Below are 22,961 nucleotides of genomic sequence, written 5' to 3' on the forward strand. Positions count from 1 at the left end.
ACAGAGAGAGAGAGAGAGAGAGACACCACGTGCCAGTATGGGGAAGAGGAGAGCCAAGCAGCAACAGCAGCTGATCAGCAGCCTGAGCAAAAAGCAAAAGAAGCACCTCAAGGATTTCGGGGAGGAACACCCTTTCTATGATAGGTGAGCAAGGCTTTTTGGAACTGGAAGCTGAAACCTTATGGGAAAGGGGGGAATGGTGGCTGGTTGCCTGCAGCAAGGAAGGGATGCATCTACCCCAGGCAAGTCAAACTTGGGCCCTTCAGGTGTTTTGGACTTCAACTCCCACAATTCCTCAAACTACAAGAGAGGAGATTCCATCTGAACATGAGGAAGAACTTCTTGACTGTGAGAGCCGTTCAGCAGTGGAACTCTCTGCCCCGGAGTGTGGTGGAGGCTCCTTCTTTGGAAGCTTTTAAACAGGGGCTGGATGGCCATCTGTCAGGGGTGATTTGAATGCAATATTCCTGCTTCTTGGCAGGGGGTTGGACTGGATGGCCCATGCTTCTTGACTGTGAGAGCCGTTCAGCAGTGGAACTCTCTGCCCCGGAGTGTGGTGGAGGCTCCTTCTTTGGAAGCTTTTAAACAGGGGCTGGATAGCCACCTGTCAGGGGTGATTTGAATGCAATATTCCTGCTTCTTGGCAGGGGGTTGGACTGGATGGCCCATGCTTCTTGACTGTGAGAGCCGTTCAGCAGTGGAACTCTCTGCCCCGGAGTGTGGTGGAGGCTCCTTCTTTGGAAGCTTTTAAACAGGGGCTGGATGGCCACCTGTCAGGGGTGATTTGAATGCAATATTCCTGCTTCTTGGCAGGGGGTTGGACTGGATGGCCCATGCTTCTTGACTGTGAGAGCCGTTCAGCAGTGGAACTCTCTGCCCCGGAGTGTGGTGGAGGCTCCTTCTTTGGAAGCTTTTAAACAGGGGCTGGATGGCCACCTGTCAGGGGTGATTTGAATGCAATATTCCTGCTTCTTGGCAGGGGGTTGGACTGGATGGCCCATGCTTCTTGACTGTGAGAGCCGTTCAGCAGTGGAATTCTCTGCCCCGGAGTGTGGTGGAGGCTCCTTCTTTGGAAGCTTTTAAACAGGGACGGATGGCCACCTGTCAGGGGTGATTTGAATGCAATATTCCTGCTTCTTGGCAGGGGGTTGGACTGGATGGCCCATGCTTCTTGACTGTGAGAGCCATTCAGCAGTGGAACTCTCTGCCCCGGAGTGTGGTGGAGGCTCCTTCTTTGGAGGTTTTTAAACAGGGGCTGGATGGCCATCTGTCAGGGGTGATTTGAATGCAATATTCCTGCTTCTTGGCAGGGGGTTGGACTGGATGGCCCATGAGGTCTCTTCCAACTCTTTGATTCTATGATCCTGTTAGGAATTGTGGGAGTTGAAATCCAAAAAACCCAGAGGGCCCAAGTTTGCAAATGCCTAATCTGCACTGCAATGAATGCAGTTTGACATTAGTTTAACTGTCAAGGCTCATTACTAGGATTGGCAGTTTCACAAGGCCTTTATTTAACCTTCTTTGCCAAAGAGTGCTGGTGTCTCACCGAACTACAAATCCCAGGATCCCATAGCATTGAGCTGTGGCACTGAAAGTGGCACTGAAACTCCCATCAATTCTACAGTGTAGACAGAGGGAAGGATACTAGAGACAAAGTTGAAGTACTTTGGCCACATCATGAGGAGACAGCAAAGCCTGGAGAAGACAATTATGCTGGGGAAAGTGGAAGACAAAAGGAAGAGGGGCCGACCAAGGGCAAGATGGATGGATGGCATCCTTGAAGTGACTGGACTGACCTTGAAGGAGCTGGGGGTGGTGACGGCCGACAGGGAGCTCTGGCGTGGGCTGGTCCATGAGGTCACGAAGAGTCAGAGACGACTGAATGAATGAACAACAACAAGACATATTCTAGATTAAATTCTAAGAACATCACTGAGTGTAGTATTTTTATTGGTCACAGAGCCCAACCTGCAGCTCGAGCCCCTTCTATGCTGCCATATAATCCAGTTCAAAGCAGATAATCTGGATCTTGTATGGCAGCGAAGAAATGGCCATAGTGAAAGACCTGCATCTATTCTAAAGCATCCTCAGCAAGTCCAGTATACGATTCTGGCCCAGTTTACTTATCCGGCCCAGTTTACTTATCGGAGCGTATATCTCTCTACGTTCCACCTTGTAATTTAAGATCTACTGGGGAGGCCCTGATCTCGGTCCACCAGCGTCACAAACGCGTCTGGTGGGGACGAGGGACAGGGCCTTCTCAGTGGTGGCCCCCCACTTGTGGAATTTGCCCCTCAGCGAGATCAGATCGGCGTCCTCCCTCCTTACTTTTAGGAAAAAAACTAAAGTCATGGCTTTGGAGCCAGGCCTTTGTCTAGTGGGCACAGCAGCACTTTAGACACTGAACCCGCACCATAGGACTGCTATGACAATTGGAAACGGCTATGTGACTTTGTGATTAGGCGACTATGTTATTATATGAGTATGTGATTTTAATTAATGTTACTGTTTTAATTTGCTATGTATTTGATTTTATATTGTTGTATTGATATTGTGGCATTGAATTGTCGCCTGTGTTAGCAACAGAAGGGCGGGGTAGAAATGGTGCAAATAAATAAATAAAATATACTTTTGAACAGGCATGGGCAAACTTGGGTCACAGAGCCCAACCTGCAGCTCAAGCCCCTTCTATGCTGCCATATAATCCAGTTTAAATCAGATAATCTGGATTTTATATGGCAGTGTAGAAGGGGACATAGTGAAAGACCTGCGTCTATTCTAAAGTATCCTCAGCAAGTAACTGTCCAGCATCCTTTTGAACAGGCATGGACAAATTTGGGCCCTCCAGGTGTTTTGGACGTCAACTCCCACAATTGAAAGGACTGTGGGAGTTGAAGTCCAAAATACCTGGAGGGCCCAAGTTGGCCCATGCCTGCTTTTGAAGATATCCAGGAGAAAAGACTCCACCACCTCTAGGTAATGGGTTTCATTGCTGAGCCACTCTCGCCATCAATAAGTTCCTTTTATTTTTCATCAAAACCTACCTCCCTCAGTTATAACCACTAGCTGACATTATTTGTGAGACAAAGGGCCCTTCTACACAGCCATATAACCCAGAATATCAAGGCAGATTTATTTATTTACTTTATTTATTTATTTGCTGCTTTTCTCACGGGCGCTCAGAGCTGTTCCCAACATATTCATGGCAAAATTTAATGCCTTACAAAGCATGAAAACCTAATGTAAAACAAAAGTAATATAAAACTATCAATTAAATCATAAAATTTAGTTATGTTTATACATTAAAACGAGATATTAAAAACATATTAATAAAAACCTTAAGCATGGTCCAGGCTGTTCCAGTATCAAATAACAATTGCAGATAACCCATGTTCACTTCTTGTTTTGCTTACTGCCCAAATACTTGGTTCCACAGCCATGTTTTGGCTTTCCCCCCCTGAAGGTTAAGAGGGAGGGCGCTGATCTAATAACTCATTGAACTGTGTTATCTGAGTCCATACTATCATATATCCCAGTTCAAAGCATATATTGTGGGATTATATTCAACTGTGTGAATATAAACCGCCATGAGTTACCCTTGGGCTGAGAATGGGGGCATAGAAACATAGTAAATAAATAAATAATGTTATAAACTTTTATCTGTCTCCAGATTAGTTGTATCTTAGTTTAGTTTAGCTCCAGATTAGTTGCATCTTTGCATCTTTGCTTCCAAATTCTACTTAGGGTTTCACATATCTTTATGAGGAGATTGTGCTTTCTTGATGGCAATTGGAGATTTCAAAACACATTCCCCCTGAAGTGATATATCAATCCCCACAATCTGTAAGATAGTAAAAATAAATTACCTTCAATTATTTCTTTTCAGGGATTCTGGGAAAGACAAACCAACTCAAATTTGTGAACTGGTAGGTGCTGCTATCATCTTCTTTTTTATATTATTCTTATCTACTAAAAATTAAGTAGAAATGTTAATGCATAAAATTTGGTTAAATCTGTTCAATTCTTATTCTTGAATCTTTTAGCCATTAACAAAGCAGTTAATGCACCCTTAGTATCATTTTTGACTTTGATGTCTTCATCCCTGATTGTGGAATTATTTATGGCTCTTAAGCCAGAGTCTCCTCCATTCCTAACCATCATGCACATGAGTCCTGAAGAGATGGGAGCTGTAGTCTGCAGAGTTGGAGGTCAGCCAGGCTATGGAAAAGTGTCGTAGCAAGTGTGATTGTGTAGGAAAATGTGTAAATGTGAAAACTAAAACACTCTTTAAAGTGTGTGGGAACTGAAATAATTGCAAAACTAGGATCTCACTGATTACACACATTGACTCCAGTGCATTTTCTTCTCCCCTCTCATTCAAGTTCACTTGTATGCCTTTACCTTGAACTCTTTTGTTTCTTCTTGAAGAATTCTAGATTTTTCAGTTCAGAAGCAGAGTGAAGTTAATAGCTGTACATGCTCATAAGATGTGGGCTTCATTTTGAGTTCATTGAAATAATAATCATCATCATCATCATTATTTATATCCCAGCGTATCTCCCCAGGACTCAGGACAGTTGAAGTAAAACTCAATTTTTTTTACATGTGTATTGTTGTTGTCATCCCTAACTGGCACAAGTTATGCACTGTGCTCTCTAGAGTACAATTTGGTTTCCCGGTTTCTCTTAATACTGGAAGGTAAGGAATAGGATCTGAAGGACTTGCCAGTAAACATTTTAAAATAGCATTTTAAGTAGAAATTGGATACAGTCATGGCAGACATGCACAAACTTTCATACCCAACTGCTGGCATTACTAGTTAGGACAGATCTTGGGTTAGGAAGTACGTCTGCCTGTTAAACTTGCACCCAGTTCTGGCATGGTGCCCTCCTATGTTAGAATGAAGTGGTGTTAAGACTGCAGATCCCATTATCTTCATGGGCTATATTGGTTAGCCTGAAGATATTGCAGTGCAACAAGAGTGAGAGACTATTAAGCATCAGGCCTATATCCTGAGTTTATATGAGAGAATGTCATACATTGGTCTGGTTTTGTTTATGTTCTGGATGTTTTCCTTTTCTTTTGTTAGTCTGAAAATTCTGAGCCATCAAGCTCAGAAAGTGATGTGGAGAGCGATTCGGAACCGGTCTCAGTGTATCACAAACTCCTGGCCACTTTGAAAACTGCGCCAGATTCAGACAATGATGATGATGATGATGAAGAAGAAGAAGAAGAAGAAGAAAGTGAAAGGGATGATACAGAAGGGGGCAATGATGAGATTGTGGATGAAGCAGAAACAGACGATGAAGAAAATGACAACATTGGACCTGTCCCAGAATCAGGTAGGGTAGTTGTCCATGAATGGGGTTATCATGTGTTTTTCTGTTATAGCGCTCCTGTTTTTTGTTTCAGCCCATCTTGTAATAAATCATCTTTTGTTTTTTTTACTGCAAAATGTCCTCAGAATTGGGTTTCCTTGTGAGCAGACGAACCAAGACTGGAGCAGAACCCATTTTTTCAACATTTCCTAGTCTAGCCCAGTGGTTCCAGTCTTGGGCTCCTTGATATTCCCTGTGTGACCTCTTACAAGGAATTCTGCAAGTAGTAGTTCAGCCATATCTGTTGGCTCATGCTTTGGAACTATACTAACAATGGTTAGTGTAGGAAATTCACAGAATGGAAACAAATACTTTCTGTTAAGAAAAAATAATATTTTACTATGGATCCAGGGATTATTAAGATTCAGTGGCTTTACTGGGGCATCTTAGAGGGTGCGATATGTAGCAAGTTACACCATCAGAAGAGATGAAACCTGCAAGATTTTTGTGCAATGTTTCAACAGAAATGTATTATTTTAATTAAAATATTCCTGTAGTTGGATGTAGCAACAAAAATAGTTTACATATACTGTATCAATATACTTGTGAGGCTAAATCCCTATACTAATTTTTAGGCTTTCCCTTTTGAATATGTGCTACACATGCTAGCAACATGCACTGTTGTTTTCCTTGATGCTGTTTTTTTTCCTAGTCACAGATTTTGCCAAATTTTCTGGGATTTTATCTACAAAATCCTTGCATAGTCTGGTATGGGAGAAGGTCCATGATGATGGTACATATGACACCACCCTTAGTAAAGCCACTGCTGAGATTGGTGCATATGCCAACAGTTTCTTTTACAGTATGTGGTGGAGGTGACTTCTTTAGAAGCTTTTAAACAGAGGCTGGATGGCCATCTGTTGGGGGTGCTTTGAATGCGATTTTCCTGCTTCTTGGCAGGGAGTTGGACTGGGTGGACCATGAGGTCTCTTCCAACTCTAGGATTCTATGTGACTTTTTAAAAAATACTTCTTAGGTAATGAAGCACCACCACAGAAAAGCAGTCAAGAGGAGCCTGGAGGTCTAAATGCTTCTACTGACCCAAAGACTGAAGTTGGTGAAGAGTTCACAGATATGAAACATGAAGCTGAGTTTAGTCTGGAAACCAATTTCATAGAAGAAGAGCGTGGTCATGCCAGTGCGGATCCAGAAGGAGGTCATTCTTCTGTACAAGTTGTGAAAGGTAATGTTGTGCCACATTGCTGGCTTTTAAAAACCAGAGCAGAAATATGCATTGTATATACTTGAGTATAAGTTGACCTCATGTGTAAGTCAAAGGCAGATTTTGTGTCAAAAATATGGATTTTGGTATGACCTATGGACAAGTGGATTTTGGATTTTGGTATGACCTATGGACAAATCAAGAGAAAGGAGATGCTCCTAGCCTTTGTTGCTGCCGTTTTGCTGCCTAGACACAAAAAATCCAGAAGTAGCACAATAGCAAAGAGAGTAGAAAGCTCTCACGTTTTGTCATTCTACTTAGAAGTGGTTCCTTATTTGATAAACGTTAAGTTCCAATGACCTGTGGATAAATTGACACAGGCCTTTTCAAGCAGTTTCAAAATTTTGACTAAATTACCTATTGGGAAAAGCAAACCAAGAGAAGTGTCCCAAAATACGTATTAAAGGCCACAGTCTATAATAATGAACCTGGGAATGCATCTCCCTGAATCTAGTGGGGCTTACCTCTGATTTATGATTTTATTTATTTTGTGTCAAGAGCATTCTATAAATTAGCATAAAACTGAAAAAAAATACGAGGACCACAAGTGGCTAAATAATTTTTGACCAGAAACGGGCAGCTTTAAACAATTCTTCCTCTGTGCATGAGCCAGGGCATTGTGGACAAGCATACAAATGCGGAGTTGTTTGTTTTGCTCCACAGTCACACAAGGTGGAGGATTCTTCTAGGTAGTGCCATTTTGCCAGGTTGTCTTTTGATCTGCCCACTCCACTGCTGAGTCTGTTCAAGGACTTCCAAGCGTGATTCATGATGTTTAGGCTTATGTAATCTAGAAAATCATTTGAAACTTGACTCAAGCTACCAAATGTTAAAATCCAATATGTAAGGGACACAATTTTACTCTGCCATTTGTATATAATAAGACTTGAGTATATTTTGGTATCCGTGAGGATTCTGGGACCAAACTTCAGTGGAGACCGCTGTACCCGTTCAAACTAATTTGAAGGATAAATATTATGAGATTTTCATAGGAATACCCACCTTACGTATCATCACACCATAGTTCAGGTATGGGCAAACTTGGGTCCTTCGGGTGTTTTGGACTTCATCTTCCATAATTCCTAACAGTCAATAGGCTGTTACAAATTGTGGGAGTTGAATTCCAAAACACCTGGAGGGCCCAAGTTTGCCCATGCCTGTCATAGTTGGAGTGATGGGAAAATACTTCAGCAACAGGAGAGTTCCCACACGCAAAGAAAGCTGATTCTTTCAACATACCTTCCTATTCTGCTTCCAAATTGTGTGCAGCCATTACAAATAATTCCCTTTCTTACCATGCCATTGTTTTTTGTTCTGTAGACATGTCTTACCATGTTATATAGTCTTGTATGATGGCTTTGGTTTTGTTTTCATTTTACCATTTTAGTTCAGGTTTAGGATCTTGGGCAGATTACCACTTCTTTTAAATGTTAGCAATTTGATTTGTTTTCATAGCATACCAGTCATATAGTACTGTTTCTAATTTCTTGACACAGATCCCTTTAAATGTCACTTGGATGAAGAACTAGAAGAGAAAGAAATAGATAAAATACTTGCACGCACAAAAATGACCAGTCAAGTCAAGGTAATAACATACACCTTCCTAGTTCTGCAACTCCTTAATATAGTTCCTCATGTTGTGGTGACCTCTAACCATAACATTATTTCTGCTGCTACTTCATAAGCTGTAATTTTGCTACTGTTATGAATCATAACCTAAATATCTGATATGCAGGAAGTATATTCATTCACTGCACCCAAATTGCTGCAAATACCCAATACACCCAAATTTGGATATTGGTATTATTGATTTTGGAGTTGTAGTTGCTGGGATTTATAGTTAACCTACAATCAAAGAACATTCTGAACTTCTCCAATGAAGGAATTGAACCAAACTGGACACACAGAACTCCCATGACCAACAGAAAATACTGGAAGGGTTTGGTGGGCATTGACCTTGAGTTTTGAAGTTGTAGTTCACCTACATCCAGAGACCATTGTGGGCTCGAACAATGACAGAACTGAACCAAACTTGGTACAAATACTCAATATGCCCAAATGTGAAGAATGGAGGAGTTTGGGGAAAATAGACCTTGACATTTGGGAGTTGTAGCTGCTGGGATGTATAGTTCACCTACAATCAGAGAACAATTTGAACTCCACCAAAGGTAAATTGGGGCAAACTACCCACACAGAACCCCCATACCCTGAAATAATTCGCTGGCACGAGCCTCCCACCAGCCTCACACACTCTCCCTCACCTGCACATGATGCTGCCACCCGCCAAGCATGCCTGCTCTCCCCTCCCTGCTTGGAGTCTCAGAAACAGTCCTCCCCTTGGTTGAGAGGCTGGCCAATCACAACAGAGGAGGGCTTTTGATGGGAGGATTCACCATTTGTTTCCAAAAAGGAAGAGAAGGATAGGCAGAGAGATCTTCAGCCTTCTCTGCCAAAGGGGTTCCTAAGACCATCAGAAATATGTGTTTTTGATGGTCTTTGGCGACCCCTCTGAAATCCCCTCGCAACTCCCCCCCCCCCCAGTTGTCCCGCCCCCCAGGTTGACAAATGCTGCCTTAGATTGATAGGTTCTGTGCTCAAATATTGTAACTTGTCAAGAACATAGTCCAACTCCTCAATTTTGTTTCCAGAAATTGAATTTGTTCCTAAGAGTTCCTCATTCTTACATGAAAATTCTGTGTTCATCTTCTATCAAAGAAATCTGTGTCCTCACAAGATCTAATAAGAGGGCAGATTGAACTTTAGCAATGTTTAACTTTCGTCTGTGTTCTTTTTAGTGGCCAGCACTGGGGCAATTGTTTTTTTCTTCCACATTGGAAAAGTATGGAACAATTAAACCAGAGAAAGAAGTTGATTTAAAACAGCTTCATCTTCACAAGCCATTGGTGTCTACTTGGCCAAAAGTGAACAGCCTCTCCATGCAAACGAAGTTGAAAGACCAGCCATTTACCCCGTTGCAAAGGGAGCTGTTCTGCATTATGAACTCTTACAGGGATTTGTTCTACCCAGAGAGGACTGCTTTAAGAAATGGAGAAGAAATTCGACACGTCTACTGCCTGCATGCTTTGAACCACGTCTTGAAAGCAAATGCTCAGGTGCTTGGCAATAATGCCAAACGACGGGACCAGAAACCTGGGATTGATGATGATGCTTTCAGGGATCAAGGACTAACAAGGCCCAAGGTGAATGTTTTCTCTCTCTTGAAATCTATGGCCATTGTATTGATTACCTCATATGCTTGTATCTAAGTCTAGACATTTTAGTCAAAAAATCAACCCAAAACCCTATGTTGACTTTGTCATAAGGCAGTGTAAGTACTGTACCTTGAGTCTTATAAAACACGGAGTAGAGAGTGGTTTTTTTAAATTTGTTTTTTTCATGTCAGGAACATGAGAAACTGCAAGTCGCTTCTGGTGTGAGAGAATTAGTCGTCTGCAAGTATGTTGCAGAGGGGATGCCTGGATGTTTAATGTTTGCCATCCTTGTGGGAGGCTTCTCTCATTTTCTCGCATGGGGAGCTGGAGCTGACGAAGGGAGCTGGATTCGAATCCCTGGATTCGAACCGCTGACCTATCAGTCATCGGTTCTATCGGCACAAAGGTTTAACCCATTGCGCTACTGGGGGCTCCATCTAGTAGAGTGGTGACAGGCAAGAACGTAGTGCATCCTTGGACAAGCCACTCTCTCTGATCTCAATCTATCCACAAATTGCAGGGGGGAAATATACCACTTTGATTCTTTCGTTTGAAAGGCAAAATATAAATAATAACGTGATAAAAAAACAACTGTTCAAAATATCTGTGCTATAGCAGCGTTTGTGTTATTATGCTTTCTAGATGTGGAGGGTATTTGGTTTGCTCATTTTAAAAATAGAACTTTCTCACACTACATGGAATTAATTGTGTTTACACATTCCCACGTAGGTACTCATTGTGGTGCCTTTCCGGGAATCGGCTTTGCGTGTGGTCCACATTTTAATTGGCCTCCTCGAATCAGCCAGTCAAAAGAAAATCGATGTGAGTAACAAAAAACGGTTCAAAGGGGAGTTTGGCTCAGATCCAGAAGAGAAACCTCCAAATCTGAAAAGACCAGAAGATTATGAAGCTGTCTTTGCAGGAAACATTGACGACCACTTCAGGATAGGTAAAGGAATTCTGTAAGGAGTAAATTGGACCTACCTGCTGATTTGACAAGTGTTGTTATTGTTAATTTGCTCATTTGACAGAGCAACACAGTGAATAGCAACCCACGTTTTATACTTCCCCATGGAACATTCCACTGCATTGCCAGGGGAAAAAACCCTGTGGCAAATTCTATTTTAATTTTGTCTATGTGGGAAGATTTCAATTCTGTATCATCAGAAATTGCACCCATATAGGACAATATGTAGGCCCCTCCTGGTGGTGCAGTGGGTTAAACTGCTGAGCTGCTGAACTTGCTGACTGTAAGGTTGATGGTTGAAATCCGGGGAGCGGGGTGAGCTCTTGCTGTTAGCCCCAGCTTCTGCCAACCTAGCAGTTCGAAAACATGCAAATGTGACTAGATCAATAAGTACTGCTTCTATGGGAAGGCTCTCTGTGCAATTATGCCGGCCACATGACCTAGGAGGCGTCTACAGACAACGCCGGCTCTTCAGATTAGAAATGGAGATGAGCACCACCCCCCAGAGTCAGGCACAACTAGATTTAATGTCAGGGGAAGCCTTTACCTTTACTTTAGGATTATATGTGCAGCTCATATACCCTCCACAAGTGTTTAACTGGAGGGATGTGCACTGAAAAATCATTATTCAAATTGCACATGGCTAAAATTGTCCTGATTTATTTACATGCTAAATTCATGTTTTGTTCTATGCATGGGAGAATTTTATGTGGAAATCTATTAATGCGTAAATAGGCATTTTTATATATTAAAAATTCTTGGGTCTAGAAAATTTAAATACAATCCATCTTGGAAAGAGTTATTATACATAAGGTCATCAGTTATGCCAATATAGGTTGGCCGTGATTAAAACATTGGGTTACATGATCAAGTTGGGTGAAATTTCACGGATACAGGTTTTCAAATAAATCTTGCCTGCCCATCTGTTTAAGTCAGACTATGTGATGTAACACCATGCACTAACATACTGAAACCATTATTTGTATAAATGTTTTAGTTGCACACTTGGTAACGATCATCATCGCCATCATAGATCTCAGTTTCACAGTCTGCCAGATGGTACTGAGTGGGATGTTTGACCCTCAATGATTTGTGTATTGTCCAAGAATCTAGTAACCAGTGAGTTATCGTTGGATTATATGTTTACATGCTAAATGGATGGCATGTTCTGGTGGCATCTCTTGTTAGTATTGCATCACTATGTAGAACATGCACATTGTCTTTCGGACCTTTGCCACCACTGTTGTTGTTATTGTTATGTTACTGCATTGCTAGACCCCAATTTCCACCTCTGGAATTTGATTGGAGAGTTGAGAACATCAGTTTGCCCTACAATTAGAGATACGGTCTTAAGGAAAGCAGACATTCAGTAACCTGGATATTGTCTTGCTTTCCAGTTGAGCTGTATTATTTGCCAACTTGTTGACTGAGCTAAAGAATATTTAGATTCTTTCAGAAATTGGTGATTTCATGGCAGTTTGTCAGTGTATTATGCAGTGAAGCTTTGAATGGTTTGATGTCTGCACCTCCTGCTATGCGAATAGAGCAACAGAAGCAATTACTACATCCTTTTTACAACTGGCAGTCTTCATTTTAATTAAGTCAAGTTCCCAAAGAATTCCCTTCTGTTTTCATTTAGTGTTGGAAAAAAAAGTTATTTTCTTTTCTGCAGTGATGAATGTGATTTGAGATCTTGTCTGCAATACCAGATGATACATTAGCATTGCACTGAAACGGACAATATGCCAAAACACAAGTTTTTTTTTTAAAAAAAGCAACTAAATATTGCAGGACGGTCCTGCATCCTATTAAAAAAGGGAATTGCTGCTCCTAGGAACTTCAAGGACAGGCAGATTAGCCTTTTTGAAGGATGGGAAGCAGAAAAAGGCATTTCAGGGATTGTGCAGATGTCAAGGAACACCAAAATATCCTGGAGGAGAGTAATATGGCCCATGGGTGCACATTGTCTGCATCCCAAACATACTTATTCTGGTTTCTTTTATATTAAAAAAAAGTCTGTACATAACAGAATATACAAACAATTATACATTTATAAGCTGGAGTAGAGTCTCTTGAAGAACGTTTGAGTTATTTTGGCTGTAATGACACATTGTTTTGCACCAGTTGAAAAACAGGATAAATCCCTTATTGGGAATTTCAGAATATTCCAAAATTGTCCACATAGTTGCTGAGATACTTCTACCTTTGCTTCTTTATGTTTCAATGGACACAAACTTTTTTCATGCACAATATTATTAAAAAATAATGCACAAACCAAGGTTATATGTCTAAGGCAGTGGTTCCCAATCTTTTTTTGACCAGGAACCACTTTGACCAAGGACCACTCTTCAGCATTAGTACCAAAAGGGTTATGAATCAACTTTAGATTAAGTGCTGATTCAGAATATTGCATTGGATAGACCATATCAGCCCTAGTTTCTGATACAGAACATATGCCATCCAGTAGTCACCATCTGCTTGCCCACAGAAAACCATATTTAATAAGCCATGGCACTATAAGAAGGTTTTGCGAAACCAGTTGCACTCATTGTTGCAACAGTGAAGCTGAGGACCATGTTTTAGTTATTGTGGAGCAGTGATGGTTCGTGGACCACAGGTTAAGAACCACTGGTCTAAGGTGTATATGAAGTAGAAATGAATGTGGTGTTTAGACTTGGATCCTATTCATTATGTGTGTGTGTGTGTAAATACAAAATTTAAAAAACAAAAACAAAACACTTATAATCCCAAGCATTTCGGATAAGGGATACTCAATCTGTACTACTTCTACAGATGATTGGAGTGCTGAGAAGGGAAGGACAAATTGTTCCAATCTTTCAAATACAATTTAGCTAAAAGACAATATACAAAGAAACTGAAAACAGTTTCTCTTTGTCATTGTGGGATGCTGAGAGAGAGGCGGGGGGGGGGGGTAGACTACTGGTTCAATCATGTCTAAAGGGTGTCATCTTCTGTTTCTCTGTTTTCACAGGGGTTGCTGTTCTTCAGAAGGGAATGCGGCTGTACGCACCCTTTTACTCCTCTGATATCATCATTGCATCCCCGCTTGGCCTGAGGACTGTGATTGGAGCCGAGGGGGAGAAGAACAGAGACTTTGATTTCCTCTCATCAGTAGAGATTCTCATAATTGATGAAGTTGACATCTACCTAATGCAGAATTGGGAACATGTTTTGGTAATGCCTTAAAAAAACCCATTGTTATCATATTACAGTTGGATTTGATTATTCTTGGATTTGATTAATATTTTCACTTTAGGGTGATTCTGTAAACATTCAGTGGACGTTAACCATAGAGTTACTCAGAAGGACCTAGAGATTCCTAAAGTGAACATTTCTTTAGGAATTTCTAGGTTTTCCAGTACATCTAGAAACATCTGGCAGAAATTTAATATTAATAGTTCCACTTGGAGTTTGTTTAGCTATTTTTCGTTATGGGTTAATGACTGCTATGTAATGATGAGCTAAAATATTTCTAGTGTACTCCTGTGATTTGCTGGACATTTGTATAGGCTATTGCTGGGTCAATTTTGAAGAAATAAAATTTGAAGAAAACAGCACGCTCTAACTTGACGCCTTCCAAAGGTCTTGGGCAAATGTCCCCATAATCCCCAGGTCACATGGCCAGTGACCAATGGTCATGTAATTGGGGGTGATGAGAGATGTCACCCAACGGTTCTGGAAGGTGCCGAGTTGAGGACAGGCTGCATTACTCCACCGGATGTCTTATCTGTTCCTACTGCTATATATATTGAAAGATATACGTTTGTTTTGGTGCTGAACTGCTCAATCAGATTGCTGGCTTTTGGACCTGTAGACTAGTTAAATAACCATTGCCTTCAATTCACTAATGTGCTTTATTTCTAACTATTTGTTTAAAGAAAAACTGAAGGAAATAAAACCAGGTTGTCTAAAATTGCAGTGATAGTTATACAGATTCCTCTAGACCAGGCATGGGCAAACTTGGACCCTTCAGGTGTTTTGGACTTCAACTCCCACAATTCCTAACAGCCTGAGGCCCCTTCCTTTCCCCCCTCAGCCGCTTAAGCAGCTTGAGGCTGTTAGGAATTATGGGAGTTGAAGTCCAAAACACCTGGAGGGCCAAAGTTTGCCCAAGCCTGCTCTAGACTTTGTGATACTAGAATGTTCTGCAGTGGAAAGTGTTTCTAGTTTCTCAGATGGTGCAGCACTGGAGTTACACAAATAACCTTTGAGGAACAATTCAAGCCTCCAAACAATGAAAGTGTAAACCGACAAAAGGAGGAATGTCTAGAAAGTCATTCATATTATATTTGACCCTTTTAAAAACAATTTGACAGGCCTCTTTTTATTCTCTTAATTTTTAATTTTTTTCTTGCAGCACCTGTTCAGCCACCTAAATCTGTTGCCTTTGGAATCTCATGGAGTGGATTTCTCAAGAGTGCGAATGTTCAGCTTGAATAACCAGACCAAGTATTATCGGCAGACGCTGCTTTTCGGTGCCCTGCAAGATCCACAGATCAACTCTATCTTCAATAAGCACTGCTACAATTACAGAGGACAGGTCAGTGGCTTTAGAGCAAGCCCTTTTCCAAATATCATCAACAGAAAAAATACACATTATGCATTTAGGAAATAATAATAATAATTTGTTGTTGTTCATTCGTTCAGTCGTCTAATAATAATAATAATAAAGACAAAGAGTGAATACCGTAAAAACACAATCCAGAGCAAAGGGGAAAACTGGTGAAAGAAGGCTCTCCATGGACAGTTTCTGGGAAAAATTGAGAGCCAAATTGACAAAGAAAAAGCATGGCTGTGGCTCACAAATGGAACTTTGAAATAGGAGACAGAGGGCCTGATTCTGGCAGCCCAAGAACAAGCCATTAGAACCAATGCCATCAAAGCCAGAATTGAAAAGACAGCAACAGATCCCAAATGTAGACTCTGCAAGGAAGCAGATGAAACAATAGATCACATCCTCAGCTGCTGCAAGAAGATCGCGCAGACAGATTACAAGCAGAGGCGTAACACCGTTGCTCAGATGATTCATTGGAACACAAATACCATCTGCTGGCAACAAAGAACTGGTGGGATCACAAGCCTGAAAAAGTTACAGAAAATGAACACGTCAATCTACTTTGGGACTTCCAAATTCAGAGCGACAGAGTTTTGGAGCATAATACTCCTGACCTCACGATCGTGTTAGAAAACAAAGTATGGATTGTCGATGTTGCAATCCCAGGTGACAGCAGGATTGAAGAGAAACAACTAGAAAAGCTGACACGATATGAGGATTTAAAGATCGAACTGCAAAGACTGGCACAAGCTAGTAAAGGTGGAATAAGGAAACATAGATAATACCAAAACAAGGTATTCGGTTGTTAACAAGTGCATATGATAGATAGATAAAAGATAATAAGTTGTCACCAGGATGATCATGAATTTTAAACTCACATCTTGTGTTTTAATAATAATTCTGTGTAATATTTTAATGTTTGTATTTTATAGAATATTTATGATGATTGTGTGTGTTTTAGCTATGTTGTAACTCCTCCTCCAGCCATGAGGAGAGGCGGGTAAGAAATAAAATAATAATAATAATGATCTTAACCTCACGATCGTGTTAAAAAACTACTTATGAATCATTGATGTTGCAATCCCAAACGACAGCAGGTTTGAAGAGAGACAACTGGAAAAGCTGACACGATACAAGGATTTAAAGATCGAACTGCAAAGACTCTGGCACAAGCCAGTAAAGGTGGTCCCAGTGGTGATCGGCACACTCGGTGCAGAGCCTAAAGACCTTGGCCTGCACTTAAATACAATCAGCCCTGACAAAATTACCATCTGCCAGCTGCAGAAGGCCACCTTACTGGGATCTGCACGCATTATTCGCCAATACATCACACAGTCGTAGACACTTGGGAAGTGTCCGACGTGTGATCCAATACAACAGCCAGCAGAGTGATCTTGTTTGCTGTGGACCCATCTTGTTGTGTTTCTAATAATAATAATAATAATAATAATAATAATAATAATAATAATAATAGCTTTATACCCCGTTGCCATCTCCCCAAGGGGACTTGGGTTGGCTAACACGAGACCAAGCCCAAAAAATTACAGCAAAGAAAAAGAATACAACAAAAAATCATAAGATATCACATCAAATAAAATACAATTAAAAAAAAGATGATACAAAATAAACACAGAGTATAACATAAATAACAAAACATTGGACCAAGTGGGCAGGGCCAAATACAACAACTAGGATTTTAAAACCCTGGGTGAAATGGATGTATTTGATGAGAAGTTCATATGGGACATACAATGGGATTTAATTCACTGAAGAATGAGATAAAGTACATCGAAAGACATTATGTACTGAGTTGTTCAAGGCAGGGTCTTCTCTGGAGGAATAATATGAATATTGAATATCCCCTTACAGATAGCCCAGTATCCTTTAATGTTCAGTGACAGACCAAATTTGTCTGGATAACAAAGGTAGCTGTAATTAGAGCTTGGGAAAGTTACTTTTTTGAACCTTAGCTCCCAGCTAGCATGGACAGTGGAAATTGATCCAAAAAGTTACATTTATTTATTTATTTATTTATTTGCAGTATTTATATTCCACCCTTCTCACCTCGAAGGGGACTCAAGTCGGATCACAGAACACATATATGGCAAACATTCAATGCTGAATATATGATGACAAGACAGACAATTATATAGGCTTTTCTCCATCTTTTGGCATGAGAGAAGCCTCCCACAGGATGGTAAAACATCCGGCTATCTCCTGGGCAACGTCCTAGCAGACAGCCAATTCTCTTGACACCAAAAGCGACTTGCAGTTTCTCAAGTCACTCCTAACATTTTAAAAAATCACTTTTGATTATCTGCCATGCAGACTGGGGATAATGGGAATTACAACCCAAGAGCACTTGTGGCTTGCGGGTTGCGGAAAGGTTAAAGGACATTTTAAACTCAGACATCATATTCAAAAATTCAAGCTCCACAATCCTGACTAAAGAGAACAAACTCCAGCCTCCCAGATGTTACTGTATCACAACTCTCATCAGTTCTATGATAAATGCAAGAGACCAGCATTTGGAGGGCTATATAAAATGACACGGCAGACCAGATTTGGTCCGCAGGCATTGAGTTTGACACATATGCTGAAGAAGAACCACAGCCCCATATTAACTTTGTTTTACTGTTGCAATTGCTTCTTTCAGGTAGCCGTGAGGAACGCGCCATTGACGGGCTCCATCAGTCATGTTGTGGTACAGCTTCCTCATGTTTTTCGCAAGCTTGAAGCTGAAAACTCTGTCTCTGTAATAGATGCAAGGTAAGATGGCCTTTATGCCATGCTCCACTGATAACAGCAACACATTTTCTGTTCAGCAGAGAGAAGCGTAATGAAAAGTGTAGGTGTTCTTGCGTTTGAAAAGCAAATTTACTAGACAAGATCGTAAAAGATCTGGTAAGATGTTGTCTCCTGGATTTTTCGAGAAGTTTGCTGCAGCTGTGCAACAGAAAACCATTATGGAATAACCTAATAGCCCTCGGTGGTGCAATGGGTTAAGCCCTTATGCCGGCAGGACTGCTGACTGAAAGGTTTGTGGTTCGAATCCAAGGAGTGGGGTAAGCTCCCGTCTGTCAGCTCCAGCTTCCCATGTGGGGACATGAGAGAAGACTCTCATAGGGTGGTAAAACATCTGGGAATTCCCTGCAGACAGCCAATTCCCTCACACCAGAAGTGACTTGCAGCTTCTTGAGTCGCTCCTGACACACACGCATACAAAAAAAAAACCCTAATAGGAATCTCATTATTGGAGTGTGGGATTTTATACAGCCAAAATGGTATTATCTGCACGTAAGGAAAGATATCTGAATATAAGGGCAACCCTGGAGGTTGTAGAAAAAAAAAGACCTGTCATAAAAGGTAGCCCTAAAGTGTTCAGGGGAGACCCCCCTCCCCAAATATTTTACTGAAATGTGAGGTTGCCTAAAAGGCACAGAATACTGATAGGCTGTTGGGAAGTAGTGAGGAAGATGGAATAGAATCATACAAGAGGGCATGGTTGGCGGGTTGGAAGCTTTGAGTAGTGCTTCAAATTAAAGCATAGAGTTGGGCCTTGGTATCCACTTGGGTTTGGTTCCAGGATGCCCCTTATTTTACTATGATGGTTTAGTAACATAGTGTCTTTTATATCACTGCTTCCTAGAAGAATCTTCCACCTTGTGTGACTATTGAGCAGAACAAACAACTCAGCATCCGTGTGCTTGCCCACAGTGCTCTGCCTCATGCCCAGAGGAAGAATTGTTTAAAGCTGCGGACAGTGCGGTCGCTGTTGCCAATTTTTGGTCTAAAACCATCTAGCAGCTTGTGATCCCTTTATCAGTTTTTGACAAACTATTTTATCAGTTTTAGATGTTTTATGCAATACTTTTGACACGAAATAAATAAACTGCTTCTTAAACTGTGGATCCCAACCCCAAATGGGGTCCTCTTAGCTCAGTGGTTGAGTCATGAAAAATCTGGAAACAGTAAAGGGTTTCTGAATGCCACTCTAGTGATTGTTTTGGACATTTACATAGAAGTGTAGGGAGTGTTTCCAGTGGACTCTGCAGAAGATGTGCATCATAAAAAAGGAAAATCGGTCTGTTTTGCAGGCATTGTACGTCATAAGAAAGGAAAATCAGCCTGTTTAGCAAGCATTGCAAATTATTATTGTTTATTTATACCCCACTTTTTCTCTCCACAAGAAGTCTCAAATTCTGATTTGTTATATGTAAATGTTTGATTTTTATACCCTTTGTGTATGTACACACACACACACAGAGTCACATAAACATTCCTTAGGCCAAAAGGGCTCCTGAGGTTTAATATCCAGGTTTCCTTTTTGGATTTTTTTCAAAAATATCTTCAAGCCATTGAAGTATAATCTGTGGATACAGAATCCGTGGATATGGATTCTGTAGCTGACTCAGCTTGTGGGGGATGATTTTTTTTACTAAAATTTCTAGACCTATACATGATTGTATTGAGTATGTGTCTTCCCTTCCTGCTTATCTTTGTATGTGTTTAGATGTCTATAAAGTAAGAGTCTCTGTCTGTAATATAATGTATTTGTCAAAAAGGTTCTGCTCTTGGTAAGCTATGATAAGATCTTCCTAAATTGTATTTACAGTGCATTTATGCTTTCTCTTTTCACAGAAGCGCAAATTGTATTAAATTAGATGCTGAAAATGAGTTTGTATTGTAAAACTGAGTACTATATCTTTACTTTCTGAATTAGGTTTCATTTTTTCATTGACAAAGTGCTGCCTGAGTATCGCGATGCCATCATGTCACACACACTCATTTATGTCCCATCCTACTTTGATTACGTGCGTCTTCGGAACTACTTCAAGAAGGAGGAGTTGAATTTCACACACGTGTGCGAATACACAAGTAAATCAGGCATTTCCAGAGCAAGGCATTTCTTCCTGAAGGGAAACAAACAATTTCTCATTTTGACAGAACGTTTCCATTTTTATAAAAGGTAACTGGGGTTGACTTGGGAATCTTGTATCATTGTTAAGTTGGATGCATGAGAACACAACTTGATTTGTTTGAAAGAAATACCTAATACGTTAAAATGACCTTTACAATATTACTGAAAACATTCTACATCAGTGGTTCCCAGCCTGTGGTCCATGGACTACCAGTGGTCCCAAAGAACGAAAATATGGTCCACGGACTCACCATTACTACACCGTTGCCTTGAAACCATGCGGCAACAACACCAACTGATCTTGTGAAACCTCTTATAGTGCCAAGGCAACGGGGATGTTGGGAGGGGAGAGGCTGACTACCCATGAAACATTACCACTACCACACCATCCCTGGATTATTAAATCTGGTTTTCTGTGGGCGAGCAGATGCAACTACTGAATGGCATATGTTCTGTATTAGAAACTAGAGCTATTGTGTGGTTTATCCAATGCAATTTTCTGAATCAGCACCTCAAATAACCAAACTGAATCTAAAATTGACCAAAAACTTATTCGTAACCCTTTGGGTACTAATGTTGGAGATTCCTGGCCAAAGTGGTCCCTGGTCAAAAAAAGGTTGGGAACCAGTGTCCTATGTGCTGGAAGAGTTCTGGTTGATATGATACAGCAGCACCAGTGCACATGATAAAGTGAACAAAAAAGAGGTCGGACAGATCCAAGTTACATACATACATACAGGCAGTCCCCAAGTTATGAACAAGATAAGTTATTTAGGTTTGTTTTTAAGTTGAATTTGAATGTAAGTTAGAACAGGCATATTTCAAAGTGTAAGTTAGCCCAAAAATACTTTTTTGCAGTTTGGCTAAATAAATGTTTTAAAACTTAGAAAAACCTTAAGTAACTAGAAGGTCATATTTTATGAAACCAGACCTTATGCATTGCTTTAGAAGAGAATCAGAGTTTGTGGAAATCTTCAAGATCTCAATTTTCTCTGTTTTGATGAAGGGAGAAAGGAATAGTTGTGGAGGCATTTGTGGCCACAAAATTTGGGAGTTGAGCAGCATATGGCTTGTGGCTCAGAGGTTGCTCTCCCCCAAGGTGAAAGCTTCAGTAGGATGAAAGAACCATATTAAATTGCACTGATGTCCTCCTTTATTGGCTTTCTGACTGGCTGGTTTTACAGGAGCACTGAAGGCTTTGATTTGTAGGCAGCAGTTCCTGCTAAGACACCTAGTTCCTTGTACCAGAGGATGCTCAGAAGTGTTCAGGGAATTTTTACTTTCTAAATTGATTGGAAAGAACAACAATGGATTGATATGTTATCACTTGAAAAGAAGAGAATTCTCTAGCAAGGCTTTATAGTAACTTCCAGTGGAAACATTCAGTCACCAGAAATGCAGAAACCTCCAAACTTCGCCAACTAAGGACTTGGTGCCATAGAATTCAGTTATATAAAAACAGAAATGTTTGAACTTCCATTGCCTCTTAAGTCAGTGGTTCCCAACCTTTTTTTGACCAGGGACCACTCTCCAACATTAGTACCAAAAGGGTTACGAATCAGTTTTGGGTCAACTTTAGATTCAGGTTGAGGTGCTGATTCAGAAAATTGCATTAGATAGACCACAACAACTCTAGTTTCAGATACAGAACATATGCCCTGCGGGAAAGGAGCGGAAATAATATGAAATAAATAAAGAGGAAGGATGCTCGCGGACCAGATTTTTATCCTTGCAGCTCACTTGTGGTCCAGAGCCCACAGGTTAAGAACCACTGCGTTAAGTTGTTTGTGCTATAGCATAGGGAAGCCTAGACCTTTTCATTTGATCTAGATATAATTTAATTTTCTATGCTCGGAAAAAGAACTTCTGTGGTATTTTGTTGCCAGTTACTCTAGCAAGGATTTTAATCTTTTTCTTTCTCTCCAGGTACTCAATCAGAGGCATCAGGAACCTCATTTTTTATGAACTACCCACCTATCCCCATTTCTACAGTGAGGTCTGTAATATGATGAAGTTGGCAGGGAGCGGGGAAGAGTCCACCTTGACCTGTACAGTGTTATACTCCAAATACAATGCCCAGAGGTTGGCTGCGGTGGTCGGTGTCGAGAGGGCAGCCCAAATGCTCCAGTCTTCTAAAAACGTACACCTTTTTGTCACTGGAGAAACAGAGTAAAAGAAACACTAAAGTGGACTTGTTATAGCCTTGAAGAAACTTAAATGGACTTGTTATAGCCTTGAACTGAGTTCTGCAGTTTGCAGTTCTTCTAGGACAGGTATTGAAAGAGGAAAGTTACTCCGACTTTTTTATTTAAAAAATAATTTAGAGCTTGGAAAAGAAATAAAGTTTAAAAAAGAGGTGTATATTTCTTCATTGTATCAATGATAGTAATGCCGATGTTCAGAGCAGACCGTTTCATTTGAATCTAGGTACTGGAAACCATAAGTCAACAGGTGACTTGAAGGCAGGGGATGGGATGGTCACCTCCAACACTATGATTCTGAACACACACATTGTCCATGTTAATTATAGTTTTATCTTGACCAGCGCTTTGAGACTTCTTCCGTCTAGATATTTTTGTTTACAACTCCCATTATCCTCAGCAGTTGGCCACATTAGCTGGGACAAATGGCAGTTGTAGTCTGTAAGGATATCTGAATAATAATAATAAAACCTGCTCCAATCTA

The 22,961-nt window shown here is 40.7% G+C and overlaps 1 protein-coding gene across 1 annotated transcript; it reads left to right on the top strand.

The window, feature by feature from the left end:
- The first annotated feature begins 8 nt into the window (after nucleotides 1-8).
- UTP25 (UTP25 small subunit processome component) lies at nucleotides 9-22,961 on the top strand. The gene is made up of 12 exons (XM_060754347.2): nucleotides 9-144; nucleotides 3,887-3,926; nucleotides 5,090-5,342; nucleotides 6,355-6,561; nucleotides 8,097-8,185; nucleotides 9,396-9,800; nucleotides 10,542-10,761; nucleotides 13,772-13,974; nucleotides 15,158-15,340; nucleotides 18,012-18,124; nucleotides 20,079-20,324; nucleotides 22,203-22,961. Exons 1-12 carry the CDS (start codon nucleotides 38-40, stop codon nucleotides 22,447-22,449), a joined length of 2,313 nt encoding a protein of 770 aa, XP_060610330.2. The 5' UTR covers nucleotides 9-37; the 3' UTR covers nucleotides 22,450-22,961.

The sequence above is a fragment of the Anolis sagrei genome, chromosome 1 (assembly GCF_037176765.1).
Source record: "Anolis sagrei isolate rAnoSag1 chromosome 1, rAnoSag1.mat, whole genome shotgun sequence".
Classification (NCBI taxonomy): Eukaryota; Metazoa; Chordata; class Lepidosauria; order Squamata; family Dactyloidae; genus Anolis; species Anolis sagrei.

Coding starts and splice junctions, on each gene's coding strand:
- UTP25 (XM_060754347.2), top strand. CDS start 38: ATGGGGAAGAGGAGAGCCAAGCAGCAACAGCAGCTGATCAGCAGCCTG. Junction 145..3,886: donor GAACACCCTTTCTATGATAG/GTGAGCAAGGCT, acceptor ATTTCTTTTCAG/GGATTCTGGGAAAGACAAAC. Junction 6,562..8,096: donor TTCTGTACAAGTTGTGAAAG/GTAATGTTGTGC, acceptor TTCTTGACACAG/ATCCCTTTAAATGTCACTTG.